Raw genomic sequence first — 24121 nt, 5'->3', positions numbered from 1 at the left:
GAGAAAACAAGAATATCGGCGAATACAATTACACCGCTATATAGAAATAGAAATAGACACAGACACAGCCAAGGTGTAGACGACGCCATGCCAGTTGAGGGTTGGCGACGGAACGGAAGATGGAAGCAATCTCAAGTAACAAGGCAGGGCTCCTCAGTCTAACCGCAAGTAATTGATGGCTGTAATGCAATAAACCTCATAAAGGGCTCAAGTGGTATTCTGCAATCATCCAGTAGTTGAAGTGAGGCGCCTCTAAAATCCACAGAACGGTCCATCTCACAGTTGTCGTGTCGTGTCATGTCATTGTCATGCTGCCTCCCACCACGTCCGATCCCGAATCAATTGAGTCTCCTCCAGCGCCTCACAAACCACCAGAGACAAGGATTCCCCAGCGCAGAGGACACTGACTGTGGGCTGTGATGAGGCCGACAGGGGGTGTGTGGCCCCCCTGTGCTGTACACCTGGGCTGCTAGGCCCTGTCAGTTGGCGACCGACGTTGAACAGCGACGGGACTAAAACTAACTAATCGATCGCCCTGAAAACGAGATAAGTTAGTTAGTGGGTGGCTTCCATCATATTTGGTCCTGGCTCGTCCCGCGATTGCAGCAGCTGAGCTGAGGTTGCTGTGCTGCGCTGTGCTCTGCTCTGCTGTAACTGTCACTGTCTTGTATCAGACGGGAGGTTACCAAAAAGAACTTACGGTCAAGCTTTAGGTCTGAGACCATCGAATTTCTCGTTCCTTGAATGCATTTCTCAACATAGACTTTTTCATCTCTTCTGTTTCTAGTTTGTTTTATCTTTTTCTCTTTCTTGTCTCTTCTCCATTCTTCGGATCCAATTCCTACCCGACCGCCCCCGTCCGTCTCCTCATTAACTGCTACTACGACTGTGACAGCGCTGCAACTGGCACTGCAACTGCTCACGCGTCGTCTCGTCAAAACCGCCACCCAAGACCGTCCGTCGGACTCACCGACATCGATCCTTCAACTCAAAACTCTCTTCTTTCACCAGCAAAATCATCACGAGATCGTCCAAGCTTCTCGGAGAATCACAGACTGTAAACCCCCTATGTGATCCTCTCTCTCTACGCTTATCAATTCCCAACAAAACCCACCCCCCCCGGCTCAGGTCGATGAGCATGTCCCATGGCCTTTTGGGTGGTTGACGGGGGTCGTCCGCTTGGTGTTACCGCTACTGTTGCCGCTACCGCTACTGCTACTGGCCGGGGTCCGTACTATGTGGGTGGTAAAAGGCGAGTGAGCGTCTCCGAAGGCGGCGATGGCTTCACTTTTGATACCAAAAGAACCAGGTTCGCCGATGAGCTTCCTTATGACGCCTACGACAATGCACCCATCTCTGCAGCTGTGGCTGCACCAAGTGGCTATGCTTCGTCAGATCATGCATCGCCTTATTACCCACAACCACAACCGGCATTCCATTCTGGAGTTCACATTATCAACAAAGCATATCCGCACAATCAACCCTTTGATCATGAGGACGAATTCTTATACAACGAAGCCATTGAAAATTACCCTCCATTGATCCATCGGCCTGACTCAGCTCCCGTCAAGAACCTCTCATTTCTCGTCATTCGCGAACGTTCACCAACCCCAGAAGGACCCGATTTCCCCTCTATCGATGCCGCCTTCGGTCCAGCTCCCGAATCCCGGCCGGGACCTGTATTCGGCCCTTCCGGTCCAGCTCCGGCACCCGCTCCCGTCGCCGATGCATGCGCTATGGAACGCACAGCATCTGGTCTTTCCATCTCATCTGATACTACTCAACCATCGCTCGCCAGTCTATCACCCGCTGCCGACGAAAACGACCCAGGATTGCTGAGTGACCTCGCTGCCGCACGTTTAGTCCGTGATCACGTTGCCAACTTTGGTTCCAGTCGTCGAAGACATCGCACCACCGACTCTCGCCACGGCCGTATCCTCAGAGCGCTCATCAACCCAAAGTCTCGCGCAGCCGAATTCTCCTTGGACAACGACGCATTGCGTAGCATCTTCTCTGCCGCAAACGAACTCTTCTTCTGTAACCGTCTTGCTGGTCGTGTCGCATGGGACTGGAGTCACCCTGCAAGCGCGCAGTATCAGGCGCACATTGTTGGCACCACAGCGGTACGACGTTCCCGTGATGGAGGCTACGAGACACTCATTGTACTTTCATCGCCTATCCTCCAGGATACAAAGTACAACCGGCGGCTTCTCATCTCGACATTCTTACACGAGATGATCCACAGCTATCTCTTTGTGGTATGTGGTCTCAAAGCCCGCCACGAAGGCGGTCATACCGAGGGTTTCCGCCAGATTGCAGATACGATCGACCGCTGGGTTGGACATAGCTACCTGCGACTCAGTGAGATGGACGCTGATCTGGAACATTTCCGCGAACATCCCTCCTGCGTACATGATCAACACCAGGTGCGCAGTCGAAGTGCAGACGAGCACCACAGGGTGCCATGGCGCAGTGAGAGATGGGAGGATGGAGAGCGGGATGCTCACTATCCAACCGAGCTTCATCCACGACCGCATCCCAATCATACAGATTGGGAGCGACATGGGCGAGAGGGGTACAGAGCCCCCGATGTCCGGAGAGGAATCTCACCATACGTTTACTAAGCGTGGAGGTGACCCTCGAAGGTCGCCCACGTATTGTTCGTTTAGTCAGGTATGCGTCTCAAATGACCGCAATGCTGATATTATATGTCATGATGATCATGACTATCCATTCTTCACCACGCATTACCACCATTTACATCAAAACTAACCGCGAGAGGTTGCTTATTTCTTTTTAATCTCAAGATTATCTTATGGGCTTGCTTGGTCTTTACACATATGATTCCCCTTTTTTTACAGCGCGGCAGTGGGCATTACATGGGCGTTGATAACGGAAGCATCATCACGGGCAGGGCAAGGGAACATCATATAACGTCAAGCAGTGATATAGGCGCTGCGAGGCTTCTTTTTCGAACGTGTGGGAAAAGTATCAAATTATCATTATACCAAAGGCTGGAATTTTCTATGTGCAGGATGGGACATCAATACATCATGGTGGCGAAGATTGAAAGGATGGCATCATGATAAGATTTATATAAACTACAATTTGGTAGCAATATCAAGAAAAACAACGCTTTTACTATCTAACACTTCTGTCATTAGATGCGAGACATTATCATACTCATTATGCTTTGACGCCCCCTATGCAAGGTGTATGCAAATGCAGTCTCACCCAAGCACCCCATAACCAAACGCAAAACCCATATTCAGCAAAAGTTCTAACCACATCTGACTTTATGACGAAAGGCAAGACCACAATCTAGTCAGAATTTGAGACACACAGGCCTAAATATGCCCTAAGGATGTCTTAAGGATATTCTAAAAATATCCTAAGATATCCCAAGATATGCCCTAAACATAATATATTATATGAGGAGTCTTAGGATCCTTGAAAGCAAGTCACCGAAGTGCTGTGATTACCTCGATACCTCACTTTAGTCCGGTCATAGTTCCGTAGCTTTGCTCTACAGACCTTGACTTAGTCTTGGTCAAAGGCAGCTCCTCTTCCTCTTCAGAATCAGACGCAATCACGGAACCTTCAGGCAACAATATCGTACTCGATGAAGACGAAGCCTGGTCGTTTTCTGTGTCGCTGTTCTCTGCTGAGCTCGAAACGGAAGCGGAAGGGCCTTCTCCTTCTTCGACGAGGTAAGCCGGGATAGCACCTAGGATAGCAATGAACATGAGGAAGAACCATGCAGTTACGACGTAGCCATGATCGGCGCCCCAAGTGAAAAGAGCACCTGTCGAAGCTGGACCAAGTGCACGACCTAGACCACTGAAGGTTGTGGCGTAACCATTGAGCGTGCCAAGTACCCGGAGAGAAGTGCAGGAGTTTGTCAGAAGGATAGTGACAGATGGGAATGCGACAATGATTCCAGCAGCCTTAATGAACATAACACCCATGAGAGCGATCATGCGGCCCTTGTGTGTCGGGAAAAGAACACAGTAAGGGGTGAGGAAGTAAGCAAGTGGCATCAGAAGACCTAAAAAGATATTAGAACCCAGCAATTCGATAATGATGACTTTCAACTTACAGCAGACTCTAAAGCAACGCAAAACACCGAAGCGAGCAACGATTGAAGGGTAGATGAGGAACTGAACAGCGCAACAAACGATGCCATAGATGGTGTATATGGTGCCAACCTCACTGTGCTTCATGCCAAATCCTCCTGAGAAGTAGAATGGAAATGAAGTATTCTCAGGAGTATGCTTTTCAACTGGGTGTCTGAGGAAGACACTGAGGATCTGATCATAAGCCACGGAATGGAATGCGAGAAGTGTGTAGATCAAGAGGTTCATGGCTGTTGCACGGGTAATGACGCGTTCTTTCTTAGCATGTTCTGAAGCTTCGTGTGTCTTCTTCTTTGGTGCTGTCTTGTTAGGAAGAAGCGGTGAAGTAGCTTCGCCGTCTACAAACGAAGCTCGACGGGTAGACGGTGCTGGACGAGTGGCCTTGAAAGAGCGAGTGATACGCTCGCCTACCAGGAGACCCCAATCCCGGTGTCCTCGCTTGCTAGGAAGTGTTTCCTAGATTTGTTAGTGATGATGTGCAGTCAATCCCTAACACAGACTTACATGGAGAAACAGGGCTGCAATGGTAGCTGAGAATAGAAAGAAAACCATGAGAATCAGATTAGGTAGCGCAAAGGGAAAGCGCTTGAAGAACTCGATATGGCCAAAGATTTGGGGATATTGTTCTGCAGGCTCAGCGAAGAGACCTCCGAAACTAGGTCCGATGATGGAACCCAGACTCCAAACGATAGGCATAATGGAGAATGCTCTTGGCTGAAGTTCCCTCTCAGGTACCAGCTCAGCAACCACTGTTCTGATGATACCGACTAAACAATATTAGTGAGGAGTTCTGTGTAGCTCTCGTCTTACACACCATTCCCGTTTCCACCTCCCATAATGGCTCGGACAATGATAGCCATAGGTAAATTCGTAGACATGCCCCATACTATGAAGCAGATCATTGAACTCATAAGGCCAAAGATGATTATCGGTTTCCGACCATAAATATCGGAAGCCTTTCCCCAAGCCACTGCAGTGGTACTTTGTGCTATGGAGAAGACACCAGATGTGAGTCCTACCCAACTTCCAACCTTGTTGGTAGGAACACCAAAGCTGCTAACCATGCTGGGCAGATATGGGAAGACTGAGCTGTAGGCCATGGGTTCGGCAATTCTGGCCATGGCTATTGATAGGTCAGCGGAGATCGGATGGAGCGGGATACCTGGACTGGACCATGATGTCTCTATGGGCTATGTGTATTTTCATGTTATAGTGCCTCTGTTGTTGATGAGAAACGCTCTATCAAATTATATATATGGGAGCACACTTTCGCACGGGAATGATGGGGAACGAGAATGACTCGGTACTGGGTTGAGGCTCATGGTGTTCGGATCGTGAACCATGCTCGTATATTGACATCTTGATACCAAGCAGGTGAAAACACAACAAGGGTGTTTCAAGGCCTTTTACAGGTATCCGTGAAATGATGAAATACTAAGACTCACCCAGAATCGCCAGTTGCTGCTTGGGCAGCTTTGGACCGTCCTTGGTCGTCATCGCGAGGAACGATTGCGCAAAGAGTAACAGTGGAGAGGTTCGAAGTAATAAAATTTCTTGTTTCTAACAAAGACCAACGAGTATCATGTACAACGAGACGGTGACACGAGGGATGATTAATCTGGATATACAATATACACGATCAGCTCATCAATATCTCAACTCTTGCACCAACAATAAGGGAGGAAAACAAGAAGAAGTTTTGGTTCGCAGTCACATTTACAAAGTAGAAGAGGTCAAGCCAAGCAAGCCACCAGAAAAGATATGGGTCATTGAGGCCAGAAGCGGTTTGGTCGGCACAGGCAGGGTAGTGCAGAAAAGGGTTCCGATCCACTGCTCCAACCTCCAGAGGACGGACTCGAGCAGGGGTGTTTTGGGCAATTCTGCGGTCAGGAGCCCGATAATTGGAAGAAACTGCCCCCAACTTTTCCAAAATGGCCCGCAGATTTATAGCCCGTGGGTGTGAATGCATGGTAAAGGATGGGGTCACAGGAGCACTCTGTAGTGCATATTCGCCGGGGGTTTGCTGCTATCGTTTGTTTTCCGCGGGAAGATTCTTTCTGTGAGACATCGGTGAGATATCATGACGCACAGGATAACTTGTAGTTATGTACAGTACGGTAAGGTAAGGTCAGTGCAGTGAAAGTCTTACACGAGAATCATTTGACCTTGGCTAGCTTGGGTAAGGCGAACTCGGCTTGTCTGGGTTGCAACCATTATTACTTGACTATCTCGATTTGTCCGGGGTCAACCATCATCTTGTCTCTGCCGCCCCCGAAAGCGGCGCCCTAAAAGTGCTTCAGTCATCCCGTCCTGCAGGCCTCCGGATATTCCCCGCCTTGAATCCGCCCTATTGCCGTGCCGAGCACTTGGCTGGTGGCGGATCAATCTTTAAAGATTTCTGTGAGGCTTTGTTTACTTATCATATGGCCCATAAACGAGATTCCATTGTATTGTTTATCGAGTTCCGTTCAAACAGCTGTGGTTTAGAGTCCTGGAGGCGACAAAAAAGACGGAAAGACAGTTGCAGCTGTAAGATGAAAGATACTTCCTAGATAATTTAATAAACTTAATCTAAATCTTAGGACTAATATGGTAAAATTCGTCCTAAGTTTAGGACTCAAGTATCTCAAGAAGATCCGATATTATTGTCCTAAATGTAAGAAATCTCTATTCAGTCATTCTTTCTTTAACTCTGAATGGATGATAAATACCGATCTCATCATCTTCGGCCGAGGCTGGGGGTGGCGGCGCCACTACATGACAGCATTGACCAATCATTTCTAAGAGTCTGTTTCGTCATCAATATCGCCTATCACATCACATTACAACTTCCTGTTACAACTTGGGTTCCTTTCACGTTTCAACTTTCACCAACATCATTATTCAGGTTCCTATTACATGAGTAAATAAATCTAAAAAGCCCCTGGAGCTGCTAGGACGCCTTCATCATGAGTCGGATGTGAGTTCAACACCTACAGGACATTAACCATTGTCTCCCTCCACTTTCCGGACATCGTCATCCAATCTGGACCAAATCCACCATCGAGGCTTGAGACTTATACTAAACCACAATATTCAGTAACTCCTCCCATCAGGAGCAGGAGAAGATGCCAGACGAGAACACGCCTCTCATCCAAACCGTTCGGGTCGGCCCTCCCCGGAGGAGGTATCCTCACCAGACCTGGCGTCGATTCTTCACTCTGATTTGCTCCGTGATTCTCATCGGCGGTTTTGGCTTATTCGTGTTCCAAACTTTCTTCATTGGGCCTCGTCATCACCACGGCCACCCTGGCTCTTGGTTACCAGGCAAGAGCCGTCTAAGTTATGAGGAACTCGAACGTATTCTCTTTGATACGCCGGACCCCAAGAAGGCTGAGGAATGGAGCCGTTACTATACATCGGGCCCCCATCTGGCCGGCGCCAACTACTCACAGGTAAGGACTCATAATGGATGGCCAGTTTTAAGTATTAAGCTCATCTCTTCTAGGCCGAGTGGACCAGGGATCGATGGGAGGAATTTGGTGTCAAGTCTGAGATCGTGGCTTATGACGCCTACCTCAACTATCCCGTTGATTCCAGCGTTTCCATCCTGAAGAAGTCGAAGAATGGGAAAGACTGGGACACCACCTTCAAGGCCTCTCTCGAGGAAGATGTTATTGACGAAGACCCCACAACGTCCCTCGAAAATCGTGTGCCCATCTTTCACGGCTACTCGGCGAGTGGAAATGTCACTGCTTCCTTCGTCTACGTCAATTATGGTACTTATCAAGACTATCAAGATCTTGTTGATGCCAAAATTGATGTCAAGGGCAAGATTGCTATTGCTCGATATGGAGGAATCTTCCGAGGCCTCAAGGTCAAACGTGCACAAGAACTCGGTTTCGTTGGCATCCTGATCTATAGTGACCCTGGTGATGATGGAGAAAGGACCGAGGAGAACGGGTACAAACCTTACCCTGAAGGACCTGCACGTAACCCCAGTTCTGTTCAGCGCGGAAGCGCAGAGTTTCTGAGCATTCGCCCTGGTGATCCGTATGTTCCCATAATCCTGAAATGAAAAGACTGAACTGACCTTCTAGATCTACCCCTGGATATCCTTCCAAGCCTGGTGTTCCCCGAGCACCAGTCGATGATGCAACCCCTTCTATCCCCTCCATTCCTATCTCATACCGTGATGCCCTTCCTATCCTCAAAGCTCTGAATGGTCACGGTCCAAAATCCACCCACTTTAACAAGTACTGGAACAAGAATCTCGGCTTGAAGTACAAGGGTATCAAATACAACATCGGTCCCACCCCGGATGATGTTGTTATCAATCTCTATAATGAACAGAAATATGTCACTACTCCTCTCTGGGACGTTATCGGCGTCGTCAATGGTACTATCCCCAATGAAGTCATCGTTGTTGGAAACCACCGAGACGCTTGGATCGCTGGTGGGGCTGGCGATCCCAACAGTGGCTCTGCAGTCATCAACGAGGTCATACGAGGAGTTGGAAAGGCCGTTGAGGCTGGTTGGAAGCCTCTTCGAACTATTGTTTTCGCGAGCTGGGATGGCGAGGAATACTCACTCATCGGCAGTACCGAATGGGTTGAGGAATATCTGCCATGGCTCTCGGAAGCAAATGTCGCCTACGTCAATGTCGACGTCGGCGTCGACGGCCCCGAGTTTACTGCTTCTGCAGCTCCTCTCCTCAATCAGATCATCCGCGACGTTACAAGCGCTGTACCCTCGCCCAATCAGACTATCCCTGGTCAGACAGTCAATGACCTCTGGTCAGGCAGGATCGCAACCATGGGCAGCGGCAGTGATTTCACCGCGTTCCAGGATCATGCAGGTATTCCCTGTATTGACTTCGGTTTCAAGTACAGAGGTAACAGTGCTGTGTATCACTACCACAGCAACTATGACAGCTTCTACTGGATGAAGGAGTACGGTGACGTTGGATTCAAGTACCACCGAACTATGGCTCAGATCCTGGGTCTGACCGTTGCCAAACTTGCTGGGACCGTGATCATTCCCTTCAGTGCTACCGAGTACGCTGATGCGTTGGAGGGCTATCTCGACAAGGTTGAGGCCAAGTTAGAGCCTAGCAAGGACGCTCTCACCGAGGAGGAGATCTTCAATATCCGTGGTGCCGTCTCATCGGGCAAGCCGATTGGCAACGAGGACGATTTCAAGACGAGCCTCAAGGATATTCGTGACCTCCTTGGACACTTCCACCTAAAGGCTAGCGAGCTCGACGCTGAAGCTGAAATCGCTAAACATCAGCTTGAGCAAGGTATTCCATGGTGGAACATCGTTGAAAAGATTCGTCTCGGCTATACCATCGTCAGAGTCAACAGGAGATATAAGTTGCTCGAAAGGAGCTTCCTCTACGAAGGAGGCTTGGATGGACGAGACTGGTTCAAGCATGTTGTATTTGCGCCTGGTATTTGGACCGGTTATTCTGGAGGTAAGATATCGCCGAAAAGAACGTGATTCACATGCTGACGATTATATAGCTGTTTTCCCTGGTTGGGTTGAGAGCATCGACGCCAAGGACTATATCAACGGTCTCAAGTGGTCCGCCATTATCGGGCGCTCCATTAACAGTGCCATTGATGGTCTTTCGGATTAGGCTGCTGCTTGGTTCTTGGTCTGTTTTGAACTAGGATCTATGGAACTATTTATGCGATTGCGTCTGATTCTGAAGAGGACGAAGAGCTGCCTCTGACCAAGACTAGGTCCAGGTCTGTCGAGCAAAGCTACTATTACAGGACAGAAGTAAGCACTTCAGTGATTTGCTTTCAATGATCCTAGGACTCCTCATATAATATGTCATGTCTAAGGCATGCTTTAGGATATATTATCTCAGATTCCGACTACAATGAGTACGGAACTCGGGCCCTTATATCCTATCCTCCTATCCTGTGCTGTCCTGTGCTGTCCTGTGCTGTCCTGTGCTGTCCTGTGTTGTCCTATGCTGTCCTGTGTTGTCCTATGCTGTCCTGTGTTGTCCTATGCTGTCCTGTGTTGTCCTATGCTGTCCTATGCTCCTGTCTATTCCTATTATCTACTAAATATGAATTAAATTATTTACTATAATTAACATTAGCTTATTTATTTAGAAGATGTATTAATTCTAGGCACCTAATAATTACAGGGGCAGGCCATACACTGCCAGAAATTTGTTTTACAAACTCCAAAAATTTCAAATTATAAGCCACTTTCTTCCCTCATCATCACCACCAGCAAAGAGCTATGTCGCTCTAATTTACACCATAACAAAGCAACGCATAGGCTATTAAATAGCATAAACCTACTCTGGTAAGTATTAGCTATACAGCAGTCTATTTTTCATTTCTTTATATTAAGCTTTGTGGCAATGCAATACATCTCCAGATTCCTTACCTGGAGTCTGCCCAGCGAACTTCTAATTCCATACTCCACTCTCTATCAACCCATTTACCTCTTACCCATTTTACGTCACTAACTTCGTGATAGCCAACAGAAACCATGCCGCCTAAAATCATCCCTGTCCTCGAGATAAAGGACTTCGTGGGAGCGATCAAATTGACCGACAACAAGCGCAGGGCTAAGGACAACGTCAAACTTATTCTTGAACACTTAAACCACATGAAACTCGACATGCCCCAGGTTGCTCTGGACAAGCTTGTCGATTTCCTGAAGACAGAGGAATGGGTAACAAGTCTAACAAAGCCAAGCGGGTACCGACTGTACAAAAAATTGATGGGTCATGGATGCAAATAGCAGCACCTCCATTTTGGTATGTGGATGGTTATTTCGGCCATCTGGCCCGGAACCGATGTTATCGTCAAGCTTACGAAGGATATGTCCAAGCTCTGGGGAGTACAGTTCCCTAGAACGAAACCATGGTTCCCGCCTAAAGTATCCAGTATGGCTATTGACAGCAAGTAGGACGTAGAAGTTCCTAAGCCTGATAGAAAGAAGAACAGCAAGAGCAAGAAGAGCAAGAAGAGTATAAAGAATATAAATATAAAAAGGATAAATCCCTTGATACTAGTGATTCCGATGAGAAGGAATGGAAGCAGAAGGCAGACCTTCTTAACGAAGCCGATATGAATTCGGCACCTAAGGTAAGAAATAGAAAACATTCAGCTATGCGAATCCGGCTACTATGCATATGTTAATTTACTATTTGGCCATATGCGTGGAGGGCAGAATCGATAGAATCGATTAGGCCATGGCAGATATGGCAAAGAAAGAATAGGAGGGGTTTAATGCTATGGTAAAAGAGCTATCTAAGAAGGATAACTAATTACCCGTTGGCGAGACCTGACGGTGGCCAACTAAGCAAGCTTAAGGTAGTTGGGCACAAAAGGGTGATACAGTCACAAAAGGCTGGGACACATCTTCATTAACGTGATTTGCCCCGTTTAATATTATCCGATAATTCTCCAAGGAAAAGTCTGGAACTAACAGGGAATTATCCGTACATAGATATATTAAACCTAATATTTACTAACCAAATTTGCTAGCATTTGAGATTGTCTTAGCCTTTTGTGATTATATCACCCTTTTGTGCCTAACTAAGCTTGCTTAGTTGGCCACCGTCAGGTCTCGCCAACGGGTAATTGCAGTTTTAAGGGTAATGCATGGGATTCTGATACTTTCTGATTTTATTTTCGGGGTTACCAAGGGCATAAGGCAGGAAGCCAGACATAGCACACTACGACGGTAAGCAGGTACTCCGTACATGGTATAAAATTTGCTAGGTTCTACTAAGGCAATGGTTATAAAGAATGATTGATGATGAAAATACTAGAACGAAGAGCCTCATAACGTCCAGCATCCAATAATGAAAGCAGTGGGTAATAGAAGCGTTGACCTTTTCTTGATATTGCTACCAAATTGTAGTTTCTATAGATATTTCACCATGATGCCTAATCATAGACTAAGTTCGCTTGGCATCAACTAACCAATGCACAAAATTGAAATGTAGGTTGGCTTGTTATCAATTCTAGACGGCATCCCGTCATCTATATCGCTTCTATAGCAGATCTTACGCTGTTCTCTTTATGCTTTGTCGCCATCATTCAATTCTATCATTACATGCGCATCATTCGCTTAGAACTTGTACACCTGGTCCTCCTTGTAGCCAAGCTCCTTGAGGGCACCAGTCAGCTCACCCTGGTTCTTAGGGCTGACCTTGTTTCCGGAGATGGCGTTCATGAGGCCGGGAGGGCCGCAGACAAACAGCTTGATGTTCTCGTTCTTGGGCTCAGGGAGAACAGTCTTGAGGAGCTCCTTGGAGATGTAGCCGCTGTTGCCGACCCACTCCTTGGGAGGGTTGTCGAGGACATAGAAAGCACGGAAACGCTGTGGGAAGGTGTTCTCGAGGTGCTCAAACTCCTTCTTCAGAAGGATGTCCTGCTCGGAGACGTTGCCAAAGACAAGGGTGACCTTGGTCTTATCGTTGGGGTTGTTGAAAATAGCGCGAGCGAGCTGGTACATAGGAGTGATGCCAGTACCACCGGCAATGAGGGCAATGTGGTCGTGCTTGTTCTCCTCCCAGGGGTACTTGGGCAGAGGACCCTTGATGTCGAGACGTTGGCCGGGAACAAGGTTGTGGAGGTGTGTGCTCATAGGACCGTTGGGGTACTTCTTAACGAGCAAGTCGATGAAACCCTTCTCGTCTGCAATCGTCAGTCGGCTGTGCTAAAGAAATCTAATTCGGCTACATACTTTCATCGCTGATAGGGGTGTAGGGTCGGAGAGTAGCCTTCTCGTCGTTGGGACCCTTGTACTTTGTAAGAATGGCGCTGGCAACGTGCAGGCCAGAGACTTGATCGGGCTCGGGAAGCTCAAAGCGTAGACGCTTGGTGTTGTGGTTGACAAGCTCAACATCCGAAAGCTTGAGGGAAACGAAACCCTGGTCACCACCAGTGAAGGCCTTCTTGGGCTCAACACCAACGGCCTGCTTCACATCAGCAGCAGCAGCCGCAGCAGAGGGAGCTCCGCTCTTGCTGAAGTACCAGTAACCAGCACCTCCGACGGCAGCAGCTCCAGCGGCGTAGAGGATAGCATTGGAACCTCCAGCGCCTCCAGCCTCGGTGGCATATCGACGAACAGACTAAAAAGTAAGTTAGTTAAGCTTCGCGACGAGCAATTGAGGATGATGTAGTTCAGATTGATAATCCGAAACAGACCATGAAGGGGCGCAAATGCGCGTGACGAGAAAAAACGTACCCTCAAAGGCTGAGCAGCGCGGAATGCAGATCGGGCGAACATCTTGACTTGATTATGAGGTCAATTGAAGGTCAATTGGCCAGAAGTAGAGAATGAGAGGTTGTTGCTGGTATCGTCTGAAGAGCTAGAGAAGCGGGCGTATCCAGGTATTCCGAAATCGCGACAGAACGAGAGATGACGTTATGAGTCACGTGATATCCCGGACAAAGCACGTCAACTCCGGGAACCCGGCCGTAGATATCTTCGCTCGCTTGTTGTATGATGTGATATAACGAGCTTGGATGTAGACGAGCGCTAGATTTTGCTCTAGTAATGATTGCGTGATGGCTTGTCTCGGGGGATGTAGTACAAGTAACTTGACAATAAGCAATCTCCAATCAACTTATGTCATATTTATTTCTCCATCTTCCAAGCTTTTTAGCTTCGGCAATACGATACAGGCTCTTAAAAGGAAGGTTTAGGTTAACAAGGGGAACTCGGTTATTTTATGATGGGTGCATCAGGATATACTATCTTAATAGGTTCATATATAGATTACCGAAACATCGGCCTTTTATTACTGCGATGTAGCACTAACCCCGTCCAACACCACTTTCATCTTCTCTGAATCTCTCGGTAGTTCCCCTTGAAACTCCTTTTTCTCATTACCTAGCTCAACAGATCTCTGTATTCATTGATCTCTGTCCTCCGTCATAACTCCATACAGTCAATCTAGATAACTTTTGCCCTTAAACAAGACTGAGAACATTGCCGTCTCCCATCATGCCAACATGGCATATTTATACATAATCTCAAGTCACCTGTTGACGGCGGTCGGAGTTTGCTGTGGTATTATTGGTATATTCGCCCGCTCCATTAGAAGAATACATCGAATCGTGAACGTCTCTTCAAGCATGGCATGCAATTCGTTATTATTCAATCACCATATCACCCCTCTTCTCCTCTCACTTCCTCACAGCCCCCTGGCTCGACCAACTCCATTGGTGGCTTCGTCTGTACTGGTGTAACATTCGAGTCCCTCTTTGTTCCACTGTCGTGACTCTCCCTCCTCAAAATACCAGTATCTTGAGGCTGGGCAATCGTCGGTGTGTTTGCTTGGCTACCTCCCCGTTGCCCGTGATAGTGAATAACTTGGGGAGGCGGTTGTCCGGAGTGGAGGCCCAGTTGCTCAGTGGGATACGGGTCAAGGTCTTTGCTCGAGGTCGAGAACATCGACACGATTGGCTGATGGTACCCGTTAGTCGCATTGCTGGAAGATGGAGTATGGCCATATTGACCGCTATGCTCCGCTTGAGTAGGTGTGCCCACATCAGGGGAGCCAGTTCCCTCCACAAGGTGACCAGCCAGGCTGTTCATTCCTCCCTCGATATCGCGAAGTAGTCGGACATACTCCTCGGGCACCAGGCCGCTTTCCTGCGTCTTCGGATCCTCAGCCACCAGCCAGCCTTGCCCGTGCCGGTACGACACCCAGATAATCTGGCCCTCAACTAGAGGCAATTCGTTCTCGTTTTCCCGCTCGAAATCGAACAGGGCGACGGCCTTGCCGTGGAACTCCTCGTCCGGCGATGTAATAGTAAACTGGTAATCTCGTGAATAGCGAGACTGGTCCTCGTCATTGTAGCCTGGAGACGATGGGGAACTGTCAGACTCGGGCTGATAGTACTCACCGCCCTCGGCAGCCCGGGGTTGCTGGGCAATGTGATATGCCCGACTGTGTCTTGCCTGCTCTGGAGGATATGTAACAAAATCTCCACCAGGGCCGTTGGCCTCGCCGCCGTTATTGACATAATATGTTTCGCTACCGTCTCCGCTAGTTCCCATATAGTAACCCCGCTCATGATCATAGTTCGAAGAATGCATATCAAGATCGCGACCTGTCCTCCCCCTCAGCGTTGTCGCTGCCGAGGTTGACTTATGTTTGCGGTGGCGTGTAGCTACAACAGGGCTTTGCAGATCCTCGTCTTCGCTATATGGGGGCCCACCGTCGAATTGGATGGGGGCCAAATCATGGCCACGGTTGAATCCATCTGTACCCCACGACTCCCAAGGCATACGTGTTTCCCACGACACTGGGGGATCTGATAACCTACGATGCTCGCTTGCGGGCGTTGTCATACCGGAAGGCGGTCCCGAAGGTTCTGGCGGTGGCCCATAGTGCAGAGGATGAGTAGCAGGGTACGCAAAGTCCCGCACTTGAGTATATGAGAGAGTCGAGGGGAACATCGGAAACATATGTGAGGTCGGACGGGATCTCGTAGGCAGAGAGCCCGTCGAGTATTGGGAAAGTCGGCTTCTGGACACGTGGGACATTGGTCGCGATTGTATGCTTCGGCGCGAAGGCGGAGAGGTGATTAGAGGTGGCAGCGCGGGGTGATTAGGGTTCGGAGAAGAGGATGCGGCTGCTGAAGGAGAGATCACTGGAGAAGAAGTCGTAGACATAACTGCCGTTGTCGACATGCCTTTTAGGAAAAGGTCTAGCGACAGTCGTGCGATCTGGCGCACGCGGCCGCGCAACCGCCGAAGGATGAGCGTGCAGCAGAGAAGGTCTCGCGGGGCTGCAGTAAGACTGACAGTTAGACGGTGCGCTAAAGAACTAGGTATCGGCAGCGAGATTGAAGCAGCAAAATGTGTGGAAAAAAGCGATCTCTGCACTGGAGAGCTCGATGCGATATTTTGATTTGCGTTTGTAATGCTCGACGCTCGAAGTTGGTCTCGTTCGAGTTGAGCTGTCGAGGCGGCGGACGTCAAGTCAGCCGTAGCGCTAAGGCGTGAGCCAGCAAGGGCTCCAGTCGAGTTCCAAGTATAATAGTCAACGCTGAGCCAAGCCCTAATGCAGATTATGCCAGACGACCAGTCGTCAGGCGACAAAGCACGAGATGAGTCGGTTACAAGTGTGGAGTGGGAGTGCGAAGGAGCGTAGAGAAGCAGAAGCAGAAGCAGAAGTAATAGCAACTGGACAGAAACAGAAACAGAACAGAAGAGAAAACAATGCCCTGGTCTTGCTGCCGGTGCTCGGGAACAAGGGCACCACGCTGTACAGTAGCTGTCTGATCAAAAATGCCTGCGCTTGCGCTCTAGGCGAGGCGAGAAACCAAAGAGGGCCTGGCCTGGGCTGAACTGAACTGGGGTAGGATGTGATCCCAAGATGGATTGTGATGAGTGTGAGGTGAAGTTAGGTTAGAGAAGCGAGCGAGGAAGGCCATCAATCGATGGATTGCCCACCTTAGCAATCCTCGCGAGAAGTGACCTGGGGGAGACAGTACTGTACCCGGTAAGGTCGCCCGTTGGCACGTCCGGGCCCGGGACCTGGAGGCTGTAGTGGGGCACAATTGGGCGCAATAGTGCACCACACCACTGAAGCAAGCGCCTTACGCACCAATCCGACTGGTCAGGGGTCTTAGATCAAGCGAGTCAGCGCCTGTAAGTCGGAGAGAAGGAGCCCAATGAGACCCGAATATGAATGAAATGTTTCTGTCAGTTGTCGCCGCTTGCTCTTTGGGCGCTAGCAAGCAGGAGACTGTTGTGGGATGATGTTAGTAACGAGTTAATATGCAAGTGAGAAGAGATATCAGGGTAATGGAAGAGACCTCCTGTTGGCTCAATGTGACATCCAACGGTCGGGCAGTTCCCAAATGAGGGGTATGCTTGACTAAATTTCCAGCATTTAGACCTAAATTTAGGATCAAAGATAAAAGTCATTGTAAACTTTCCATGATGACACATTGATAACCTATTCTACGTGTTTACTGGTATAACGGTTTATGGTTATTATTTAGCTGTTAGCTGGTCATCATGCCCAGGTTGATAAATTCCTTACCTATATCTTTTGGACAAAGCATGTGCCTCCATCCCAACCCTGGAGGAGCCGCATCTCATCCGGCCCATCTAATTAATTAAATTCAGGTTGTAACAACCAAAGGCGCCACACAATCATTTGCACTTGTCTTTAGACCCTCTACCCTGCTACCACCCCTCTGAAACCTTGATCCTTTCTCGATCTCCCTCGTGTTCATCCCGAAAAGATGACTGTCGTCGTCTTGCATGCGCATGCGCATACGCACACACAATACGGTAAACCCAACAAGACGTACGACAACTCTGAACGAGGATCTCCCTGTATACCCACCCGGGCCGTTGGAACCTCAATCTGGAAAGGTGACCCTGTTCATCTCTACTTGGTATGGATGGATACAGGAAAGTAAACTCAGCTGGCAAATGGATCAGGCCGGGCTGCCATGGATGTAATCTCCGGTTATTGCATCGTTGCTGTCGCAATGAAATAATCCTCTCTGTTTATTCAGGCCTCTCTGGAAATTACTGTCATCATGGTGTGCAGGATCATGAAACTAGACCCCGAAGGTTGTATGGCAGGGGCATCAAGATCGATGTTGGTTACGTAGCGAGCTGGCAACAAGGCAAAAACGAACAAGGTCATCATGGCATGTAGTGATCCTCTTGCTAGGTATACACGCGTATGTTTTTTTCTTATTGTTTATGGTGCTTCGATGATCTCGTTCTAGGTTCTTTACCTGGGTCATTATCCGCGATCTCCTCCCGGCGGCCGAGGTTTTGATGCCTTCTGAGTCCCGCCCACAAACCCGTTCAGTACGGAACCAATTCTGCATCTGGTGCCAAGTTGGTGTAGTGTAATTGGGTCTGCAGGGTTATCACAGGTGAAAGAGAGATGCAGTATAGCAACCACCTGGTGATTTCATACTAACCAGGCATGAGGCTCAAAATGTTAACATTGTCTATTTGACACAACTTGAGAGTTAGAGTGAATTTCACCAAACCCAACAAACTCAACAAAGCCCAGTTTTCTTCTTCCTTCTTCCATGATCCAACTCTCTTATACGTGTACAGAAAGGACCAGCCGGTGCCTTGGGTGACTGGTGAGGTTTCTATTCTGGGCTAAATTTGGTGTCTTCGCTGATTGGCTACACCAAAGCGTCGTTTGTTTCAGGTTATGCGGGCGTTTAACAGCCAATAGCCTTTGCAGATCAAATTCGCTGGTGGAGATCTCTCTGTTGGTCGCTTCATGAACCACAAGGAATCAATTCAACTGTCTGATTACACCGAGCCGCCCCCCCGAATTTCAACTCTCTAATCAAGGGCAAAGAAGTTGTACAGTACTGTAACTGAACGTCACGTGACCTCTTATTGGTTGCTAAGTGAACGCTAATATGATATCCTTTGTAGCCTACAAACACAAGTAGGAATAATATGTAATCCAATTTGAAGGTTAGACAAACTCATGGTCTTAGTACCTAAACATCAAAACTACAATTACGGTTATTACTAATCATCTTAGAGCATTGGTTCAGCTTAACTTAGTACACACAGGCTGGCAAATACCAAGAACTGGATGATAGCGACCTACGTGGTTTGCTGACTCATCCACTCATGCCGAATTTTAGCCGGAAGCTAGCGTCAGCTCGCCCTAGCTTAACTTTTCCCGACTTCACAACAATTCAAAACCCAACCACTTCTTTCAATAAACATCATCAGACTGCGTCGCGTACCAAAGGAACGGTGCAACGATGACATGAAGTGACTGTTGGTGTACCAACTTGAGACTCAAAGCTGGGTAAGTAGGCAAACGAACGATTTCCTTTTCTTTCATGATGAGTTTAACATATTGGAGCTGTCTGAATTTCTTTGCTGAAAAGACACTTTATACGCTTTTTTATCTGATGATGAACCTGCACTTCTCTTGCAACTTGCGCTTCCTTGAATGCAATGCACTAACACAGTGCCTCACAGTCTATCGTTCTGTCTCTTCAAAGCATGCCACGCGCCTTTCCGCCCGCCAACGACCTCGTTTTCTCGCCCGGCTAGGAACTCGAAATATGGAGGTTGCCAACGGTGGCTCTTCGGCCCAGAGCCAGAATGGCTCATCTGAAAGCAACAGCGGATACAAACTCAAGTTTTGCACTGTATGTGCTAGCAACAACAATCGGTTCGTAGATGCGTGTCTCATTTCCGACAGCTTTGTGCTAATGTTCATCCTGAAGCTCCATGGAAGCACATTTACGGCTATCCCAGGCTGACTATCCTGTCATCTCCTTCGGCACTGGTTCTCTCGTCCGCCTGCCTGGGCCTACCATTACCCAACCTAATGTGTATCACTTTAACAAAACTTCTTATGACAGTATGTTCAAGGAGCTTGAATCCAAGGATGCTCGGCTGTACAAGAACAACGGCATCCTTAACATGTTGAACCGTAACCGTGGCGTCAAATGGGGCCCAGAACGCTGGCAAGACTGGCAAGTTGGTGTACCTCGCCTGCAACATGCTAAGGACCGTGGCAGCGAGGGTACTGAAGGTGGTCTAGTCGATATTGTCATCACCTGTGAAGAGCGATGCTGGGATGCTGTTGTCGATGATCTCCTTAACAGGGGTTCACCACTCAACCGACCTGTCCATGTCATCAATGTCGAGATCAAGGATAACCACGAAGAGGCCGCCATTGGTGGGCAGGGTATCTTGGATCTTGCGAACTCTCTCAACGCGGCTGCTCGTGAAGAGCGTGACGCTGTTGGTGCTTCGTCCTTTGACAATGGTTCTGCCTCAAGCAGAGCTTCCTTTGATGAGCGAGTACCTGATATTCTGGCTTCATGGCAGGAAAGGTGGCCCAATCTGCCAGCGACCTGGACCGTTGCTTGGTTCTAATCCGCGTAAAACCACAATCATACTACACATCTTGTGATGCGACTGCAATACCACACGACGAAGGCCTCGGGTGCTGAAGTAATCCAGCATCTCGGTAGGCGGTATACGCAAGTTTGCAAAGATATAGATCTATCCCCGGGATGGACAGTAGGATGAACTTCAGTGGCTTGGGGGGGAGATTCGCTTCTTGCTTTTAATCGTAGATACCCGAGACCCGGTGCAGTCGGAGTTGAGTTTTTTTGTGACAAGCCATGAGGCCGCCAACAACCCGCTAGGAAGGGCTTTCGTTGCCTTTGCATGATGCTCAGATGCTGAAGACGGACTAAAGGGCTCAGCCCTTCACATGTCACTATTATCACAAATCCATGCGCAGCTGAATATGGATAATACCTCATCACGGTTCACCCAACCTTCCCATTGCCGGCCATTCCGTTACTATCCCCGAAGGAGTTTCGCGATCAAGGAGATCCTGTACGGTTGCTTGAGGGACCCCCACAGTGTATTAGGCGCATACCTTTCATAGGCAGATAAGAAGCGTCGATCACAAACCGGCTTCAAAATTATATGAAGATTGTCCAGACTGCATGGATAGTGAGCGTTTCAGGGAAGACTGATCAAGATTGATCTCGTTCAAATCGGAAAAGGGTTTGAACTCGATCACACAACAGATGGCGCTGGCGATCATTTTAGCACAGCTACTTGTAGTTATGTACGATTCATGTAAAGCGGCCAAGGGGAGGCAAGAAAACTTCAGACCTCTATCCTAAGTGATAAAAAGACTTAGGCCTTAAATTAGATGTTTTTGGCACCTTGATTTCACGTCCGAAGTTTTCTTGCTCCCCAGGGGCGACATTTGTAACTGGTATAGCGATGCTGATGTGTTGACTCTCCAATGGCGAATATGCCATGATGAGTCCTAAGGAGGCAGCTTGCATGACGGGTCAATGGCTGTCATTCAGTAGCATGGAAGTCCTTGTCATAGGCTCAGGGGTATTCAAGAGGCAACCAGTCGATATGGACCTCGTCTTATTATTCGAAGCCGCGTAATAGGAACAAACAGTACGGGAATCTAAATTAGTGCGGACGCCACAGCTTTGTTTGGTGGATCGTTATCTCAGGAGTTTGGGTGGTGTGAACGACGATTCATCAGTTGATAGCTGTTAATCCATACACCTGAATGGTTTTAGACCTGCAAATACCACAATTTTACCATAGGGTATGGGAAGAAAACTTCTGATTGTAAATCAAGGTGCAAAAAAAGACTAATTTAAAGGTCTACTAAATTTTTCCTAAATCTACCTAAATTCTTTTGGCATTAAGATATGAGCCTGGAGTTTTCTTGCCGCCCCCCTGCACTACCTCCCTGGGTAAGTATTGTAAGCCTCTCGGATGCTCTTATCCTTGCTTGTAACTTGTAAGAAGCATTCGTTTGCCGCTTTATATGCAATTGAATCCTACTCGCCCATCCGCGGGGAGCTCGACTGGTGACCCGCGGAGCCCGCATCCTTCAGAAACCAGATAAAACAAAGCGAAAAATCAATTGCCGTGATACTCGTGAATGAAATAGAGTTCGAAAATAATAGCGATTTCATGGCACTTTGAGCAGCATATACGTTAAAATGGCACTACGAGAAGAGCCTAAGGTTATTCGACCAATGAGTAACTTGTATGGACCCTTTCAACTCCTATCAGCTGAACCAAACCTAACTATAAAGCAGAGAGCTGTACCACTCAGCCTTACACACTTTGCGTCATAGCTGTGGTACCGCAGTGGTCTGCCGTTATAGCCTCCCAAGTCATCTCATTGGCGGCTCATTTGAGACTATTCGAAATGCCTTCCATCGGGCTATGGCACTTACAGTAGTTGAACACCCCATGCTGCAAGTGGGTATCCTAAACGAGAACTCAGCTGTACCTTCATGGATTGAGCTGGAAAATGTCGATCTTAGTCTACATATTAGCTGGCAAGAGATCAAAGCTTCTGATGACTATGAGAGTTCCTTGAAGCATGAGATTCGGAGCCAGCTCGATACTTGGTTTACAGATGCCGAAACAAAGCCAGGATGGAGGGCCTCTATCCTATGGCCAGAAGGTAACATCCAGTCATTGGATGTTATTTTCTGCTGGAACCATACCAACTTCGATGGTGTAGGGGGCAAGATCCTGCACCAGACCTTGTTACGCAACCTCAATGACTCGAAGACTGATCATGAACCTGATTTGGAAGGAAACGTCCTTCATCTTCGCAGTACTGCAGATAGGTTTCCCCCTCCCCCAGAGGCGCTCATCAAAATCCCGATTTCTTGGGGCTTTGCTTTGTCGACAATCTGGAAAGAACTCAGGCCTCCAATTCTTGTGTCAAACGATCCAACCCAGGCCAATTGGGCCCCTATTCGCCAGGAGCCCTACCAAACCGAGTTCAGAACGTTCTCGATTGAGGATGCAATGCTGAAGAAGGTACTGAGCAAATGCCGAGCACATAGTACTACCATTACAGGCCTTTTGCATGCCCTGCCGCTGGTATCGCTTGCCCTGCAATTAGATGAGGGCAAGAAGCATCACAAACAAGAGGCAAAGTCGATGTTTGCTATCAGCGCATTGGATACACGTCGCTTCATCCCCGCCAATTCTGAGGCATACCCTTGGCATGTTCCTAGTACGACCATGGACAACCAGATGACACTTGTTAGCCACATGTTTGGTGAGAACCTAGTTGCAGAAATCCGCTCTAAAGCCAAAGGAATACCGACACAATCACATGCCATGACTCAACTCGAGAATTTCGTCTGGGCAGCTGCTGTGCAAGCTAGAGAGGATATCGAGAACAAACTCGACAAGGGCATGGAAAATGACCCTTCAGGCTTGATGAACTTCGTCAAAGACTGGCGTGTTCAAAAGAAGCAGCAGCTCAAGAAGCCCCGAGTAGGTGCCTGGGGTGTATCCAATTTAGGAACACTCGATGGGGCCATTGAAGGCTCAGGCTGGAAGATCGAGAGAGCTGTGTTTCAGCTGAGCTGTGAACTCACTTCGCCTGTGTTCCATATCAGCTCGATTAGCGTTAAGGGTAAAGAGATGTGCGTTGATGTCAGTTGGCAACAGGGTATCATCGATGCTGAGATTGGAGACACACTCGCGTCCGATATGGAGGCCTGGATAAGGTTCCTTGGCGCCGGGGGAGAGGAATGATGAAGGATCTCAGCCGAAAGACTGAAGACATTGATTGATTGAATCAGGGGGTCAAAAACAATTAGGTCAAGAGCCCTCTAAGTTTATCCTCAACTTATCCTAAATTTGTCCTAAGGTATCCTAAACCAATCCAAGGCTGTGTAAACAATTTTGTAGCCTAGGATCAAGTTGTGTGGCCTCCTCTGTGGGAGAGATAGGAGACGAGGAACGCAGGTTGGAATGTTTGAGGGCGTCATGAATGACATGACAGAGAAATGAGGTCAAGTAGTGACCAAGTCAAGTTATGTTATGCTTCTATTTAGTATGCCGTAATGTCTAAGACATTCATAATAGTACAAATTGGTTGGTCACAAATCAGAATCTCTCAGTCCCTTGATCGATCAACTATACGGAATAATGATATTAGATCTAAAATGGGATTTTACTATTATCTTTCCACTTATAATATCTTATCCTATTTATGATTCTTATGATATTGTGTTGTCCATTATCAACTTATTCCGGCTTGTAGGTCCGGGTGGCTGTACAAGTACCTTGCCTAGCCGCGCACCAAGCACGTGCCGACTTTACCAAGACCCGCCTATCCCCAGCGCCTCGCTCGGCAACCCGCTAAGCTTTGAACGCCTGACCAGGATCATTCGTCAAATCAGAGCTCGCAAGAAAGAGTCGCTTTTGCTGGTTCAGGGGCAGGGGGGCCCTGGGGCGGTTGACGGGTGCATTGACTGGAGCTCTTTAGCAAAGCGCAGTGTGCTCAGTGGACCGGACCTTGAATAAGGTGCCCAGGCTTAAGCTCAGGTTGCATCGAGATTGGTTGTTCTGCTTATTTCCCGTCCGTCCCCTTGCATGGGGTCATATCATTCCATCTGGTGCTTTACACTTGAGCGGCAGATGCGAGAAGCCAATTCGATGTCTCG

General features: G+C 48.2%; 8 protein-coding genes across 8 annotated transcripts; 5 read left to right on the top strand and 3 right to left on the bottom strand.

The window, feature by feature from the left end:
• Positions 1-653: 653 nt before the first annotated feature.
• Positions 654-2732, top strand: FOBCDRAFT_2057 (uncharacterized protein). Its single transcript, XM_031181207.3, has one exon. The coding sequence runs from the start codon at positions 1146-1148 to the stop codon at positions 2622-2624; it is 1479 nt and encodes a 492-aa protein (XP_031041975.2). The 5' UTR covers positions 654-1145; the 3' UTR covers positions 2625-2732.
• Positions 2733-3491: 759 nt separating this feature from the next.
• Positions 3492-5257, bottom strand: FOBCDRAFT_194642 (major facilitator superfamily domain-containing protein; the record flags this gene model as incomplete). The annotated part of the gene is made up of 4 exons (XM_031181204.3): positions 3492-4048; positions 4100-4592; positions 4641-4903; positions 4951-5257. 4 exons carry the CDS (start codon positions 5255-5257, stop codon positions 3492-3494), a joined length of 1620 nt encoding a protein of 539 aa, XP_031041972.3.
• Positions 5258-6896: 1639 nt separating this feature from the next.
• Positions 6897-10142, top strand: FOBCDRAFT_173103 (uncharacterized protein). Its single transcript, XM_059608484.1, has 4 exons — positions 6897-7570; positions 7624-8168; positions 8216-9591; positions 9641-10142. The coding sequence occupies exons 1-4, from the start codon at positions 7244-7246 to the stop codon at positions 9754-9756; spliced, it is 2364 nt and encodes a 787-aa protein (XP_059463799.1). The 5' UTR covers positions 6897-7243; the 3' UTR covers positions 9757-10142.
• Positions 10143-10367: 225 nt separating this feature from the next.
• Positions 10368-11057, top strand: FOBCDRAFT_313714 (uncharacterized protein; the record flags this gene model as incomplete). Its single annotated transcript, XM_054702724.2, has 3 exons — positions 10368-10445; positions 10623-10820; positions 10890-11057. The coding sequence occupies exons 2-3, from the start codon at positions 10635-10637 to the stop codon at positions 11055-11057; spliced, it is 354 nt and encodes a 117-aa protein (XP_054558699.2). The 5' UTR covers positions 10368-10445; positions 10623-10634.
• Positions 11058-11975: 918 nt separating this feature from the next.
• Positions 11976-13535, bottom strand: FOBCDRAFT_255259 (uncharacterized protein). Its single transcript, XM_031181200.3, has 3 exons — positions 13350-13535; positions 12846-13233; positions 11976-12796 (listed from the first exon to the last, which is right to left on the bottom strand). Exons 1-3 carry the CDS (start codon positions 13389-13391, stop codon positions 12228-12230), a joined length of 999 nt encoding a protein of 332 aa, XP_031041968.1. The 5' UTR covers positions 13392-13535; the 3' UTR covers positions 11976-12227.
• Positions 13536-14276: 741 nt separating this feature from the next.
• FOBCDRAFT_235222 (uncharacterized protein) lies at positions 14277-15581 on the bottom strand (the record flags this gene model as incomplete). The annotated part of the gene is made up of 1 exon (XM_054702723.2): positions 14277-15581. The coding sequence occupies one exon, from the start codon at positions 15579-15581 to the stop codon at positions 14277-14279; it is 1305 nt and encodes a 434-aa protein (XP_054558698.2).
• A 3246-nt stretch (positions 15582-18827) lies between these two features.
• Positions 18828-20030, top strand: FOBCDRAFT_2024 (RNA polymerase II subunit A C-terminal domain phosphatase SSU72). The gene is made up of 3 exons (XM_031181193.3): positions 18828-18936; positions 19113-19308; positions 19364-20030. The coding sequence occupies exons 2-3, from the start codon at positions 19199-19201 to the stop codon at positions 20019-20021; spliced, it is 768 nt and encodes a 255-aa protein (XP_031041961.2). The 5' UTR covers positions 18828-18936; positions 19113-19198; the 3' UTR covers positions 20022-20030.
• A 1610-nt stretch (positions 20031-21640) lies between these two features.
• On the top strand, positions 21641-23333 carry FOBCDRAFT_255256 (alcohol acetyltransferase-domain-containing protein; the record flags this gene model as incomplete). Its single annotated transcript, XM_059611162.1, has 2 exons — positions 21641-21687; positions 21779-23333. 2 exons carry the CDS (start codon positions 21641-21643, stop codon positions 23205-23207), a joined length of 1476 nt encoding a protein of 491 aa, XP_059463798.1. The 3' UTR covers positions 23208-23333.
• Positions 23334-24121: the final 788 nt, after the last annotated feature.

The sequence above is a fragment of the Fusarium oxysporum genome, chromosome I (genome assembly GCF_013085055.1).
Source record: "Fusarium oxysporum Fo47 chromosome I, complete sequence".
Classification (NCBI taxonomy): Eukaryota; Fungi; Ascomycota; class Sordariomycetes; order Hypocreales; family Nectriaceae; genus Fusarium; species Fusarium oxysporum.
Note: the sequence above shows the minus strand (reverse complement) of the source record. Positions and strands in the feature narration are given on the sequence as shown.

Excerpts from the sequence above, each read along its gene's own strand:
- FOBCDRAFT_173103 (XM_059608484.1), top strand. The coding sequence starts at position 7,244 with ATGCCAGACGAGAACACGCCTCTCATCCAAACCGTTCGGGTCGGCCCT. Across the intron at positions 8,169-8,215 it reads AGCATTCGCCCTGGTGATCC|ATCTACCCCTGGATATCCTT; the intron begins GTATGTTCCCAT and ends CTGACCTTCTAG. Across the intron at positions 9,592-9,640 it reads TTGGACCGGTTATTCTGGAG|CTGTTTTCCCTGGTTGGGTT; the intron begins GTAAGATATCGC and ends ACGATTATATAG.
- FOBCDRAFT_255259 (XM_031181200.3), bottom strand. The coding sequence starts at position 13,391 with ATGTTCGCCCGATCTGCATTCCGCGCTGCTCAGCCTTTGAGG. Across the intron at positions 13,234-13,349 it reads GCGCTGCTCAGCCTTTGAGG|TCTGTTCGTCGATATGCCAC; the intron begins GTACGTTTTTTC and ends CTTACTTTTTAG. Across the intron at positions 12,797-12,845 it reads CACCCCTATCAGCGATGAAA|ACGAGAAGGGTTTCATCGAC; the intron begins GTATGTAGCCGA and ends TGACGATTGCAG.
- FOBCDRAFT_2057 (XM_031181207.3), top strand. The coding sequence starts at position 1,146 with ATGGCCTTTTGGGTGGTTGACGGGGGTCGTCCGCTTGGTGTTACCGCT.
- FOBCDRAFT_2024 (XM_031181193.3), top strand. The coding sequence starts at position 19,199 with ATGGAGGTTGCCAACGGTGGCTCTTCGGCCCAGAGCCAGAATGGCTCA. Across the intron at positions 19,309-19,363 it reads TGTGCTAGCAACAACAATCG|CTCCATGGAAGCACATTTAC; the intron begins GTTCGTAGATGC and ends TTCATCCTGAAG.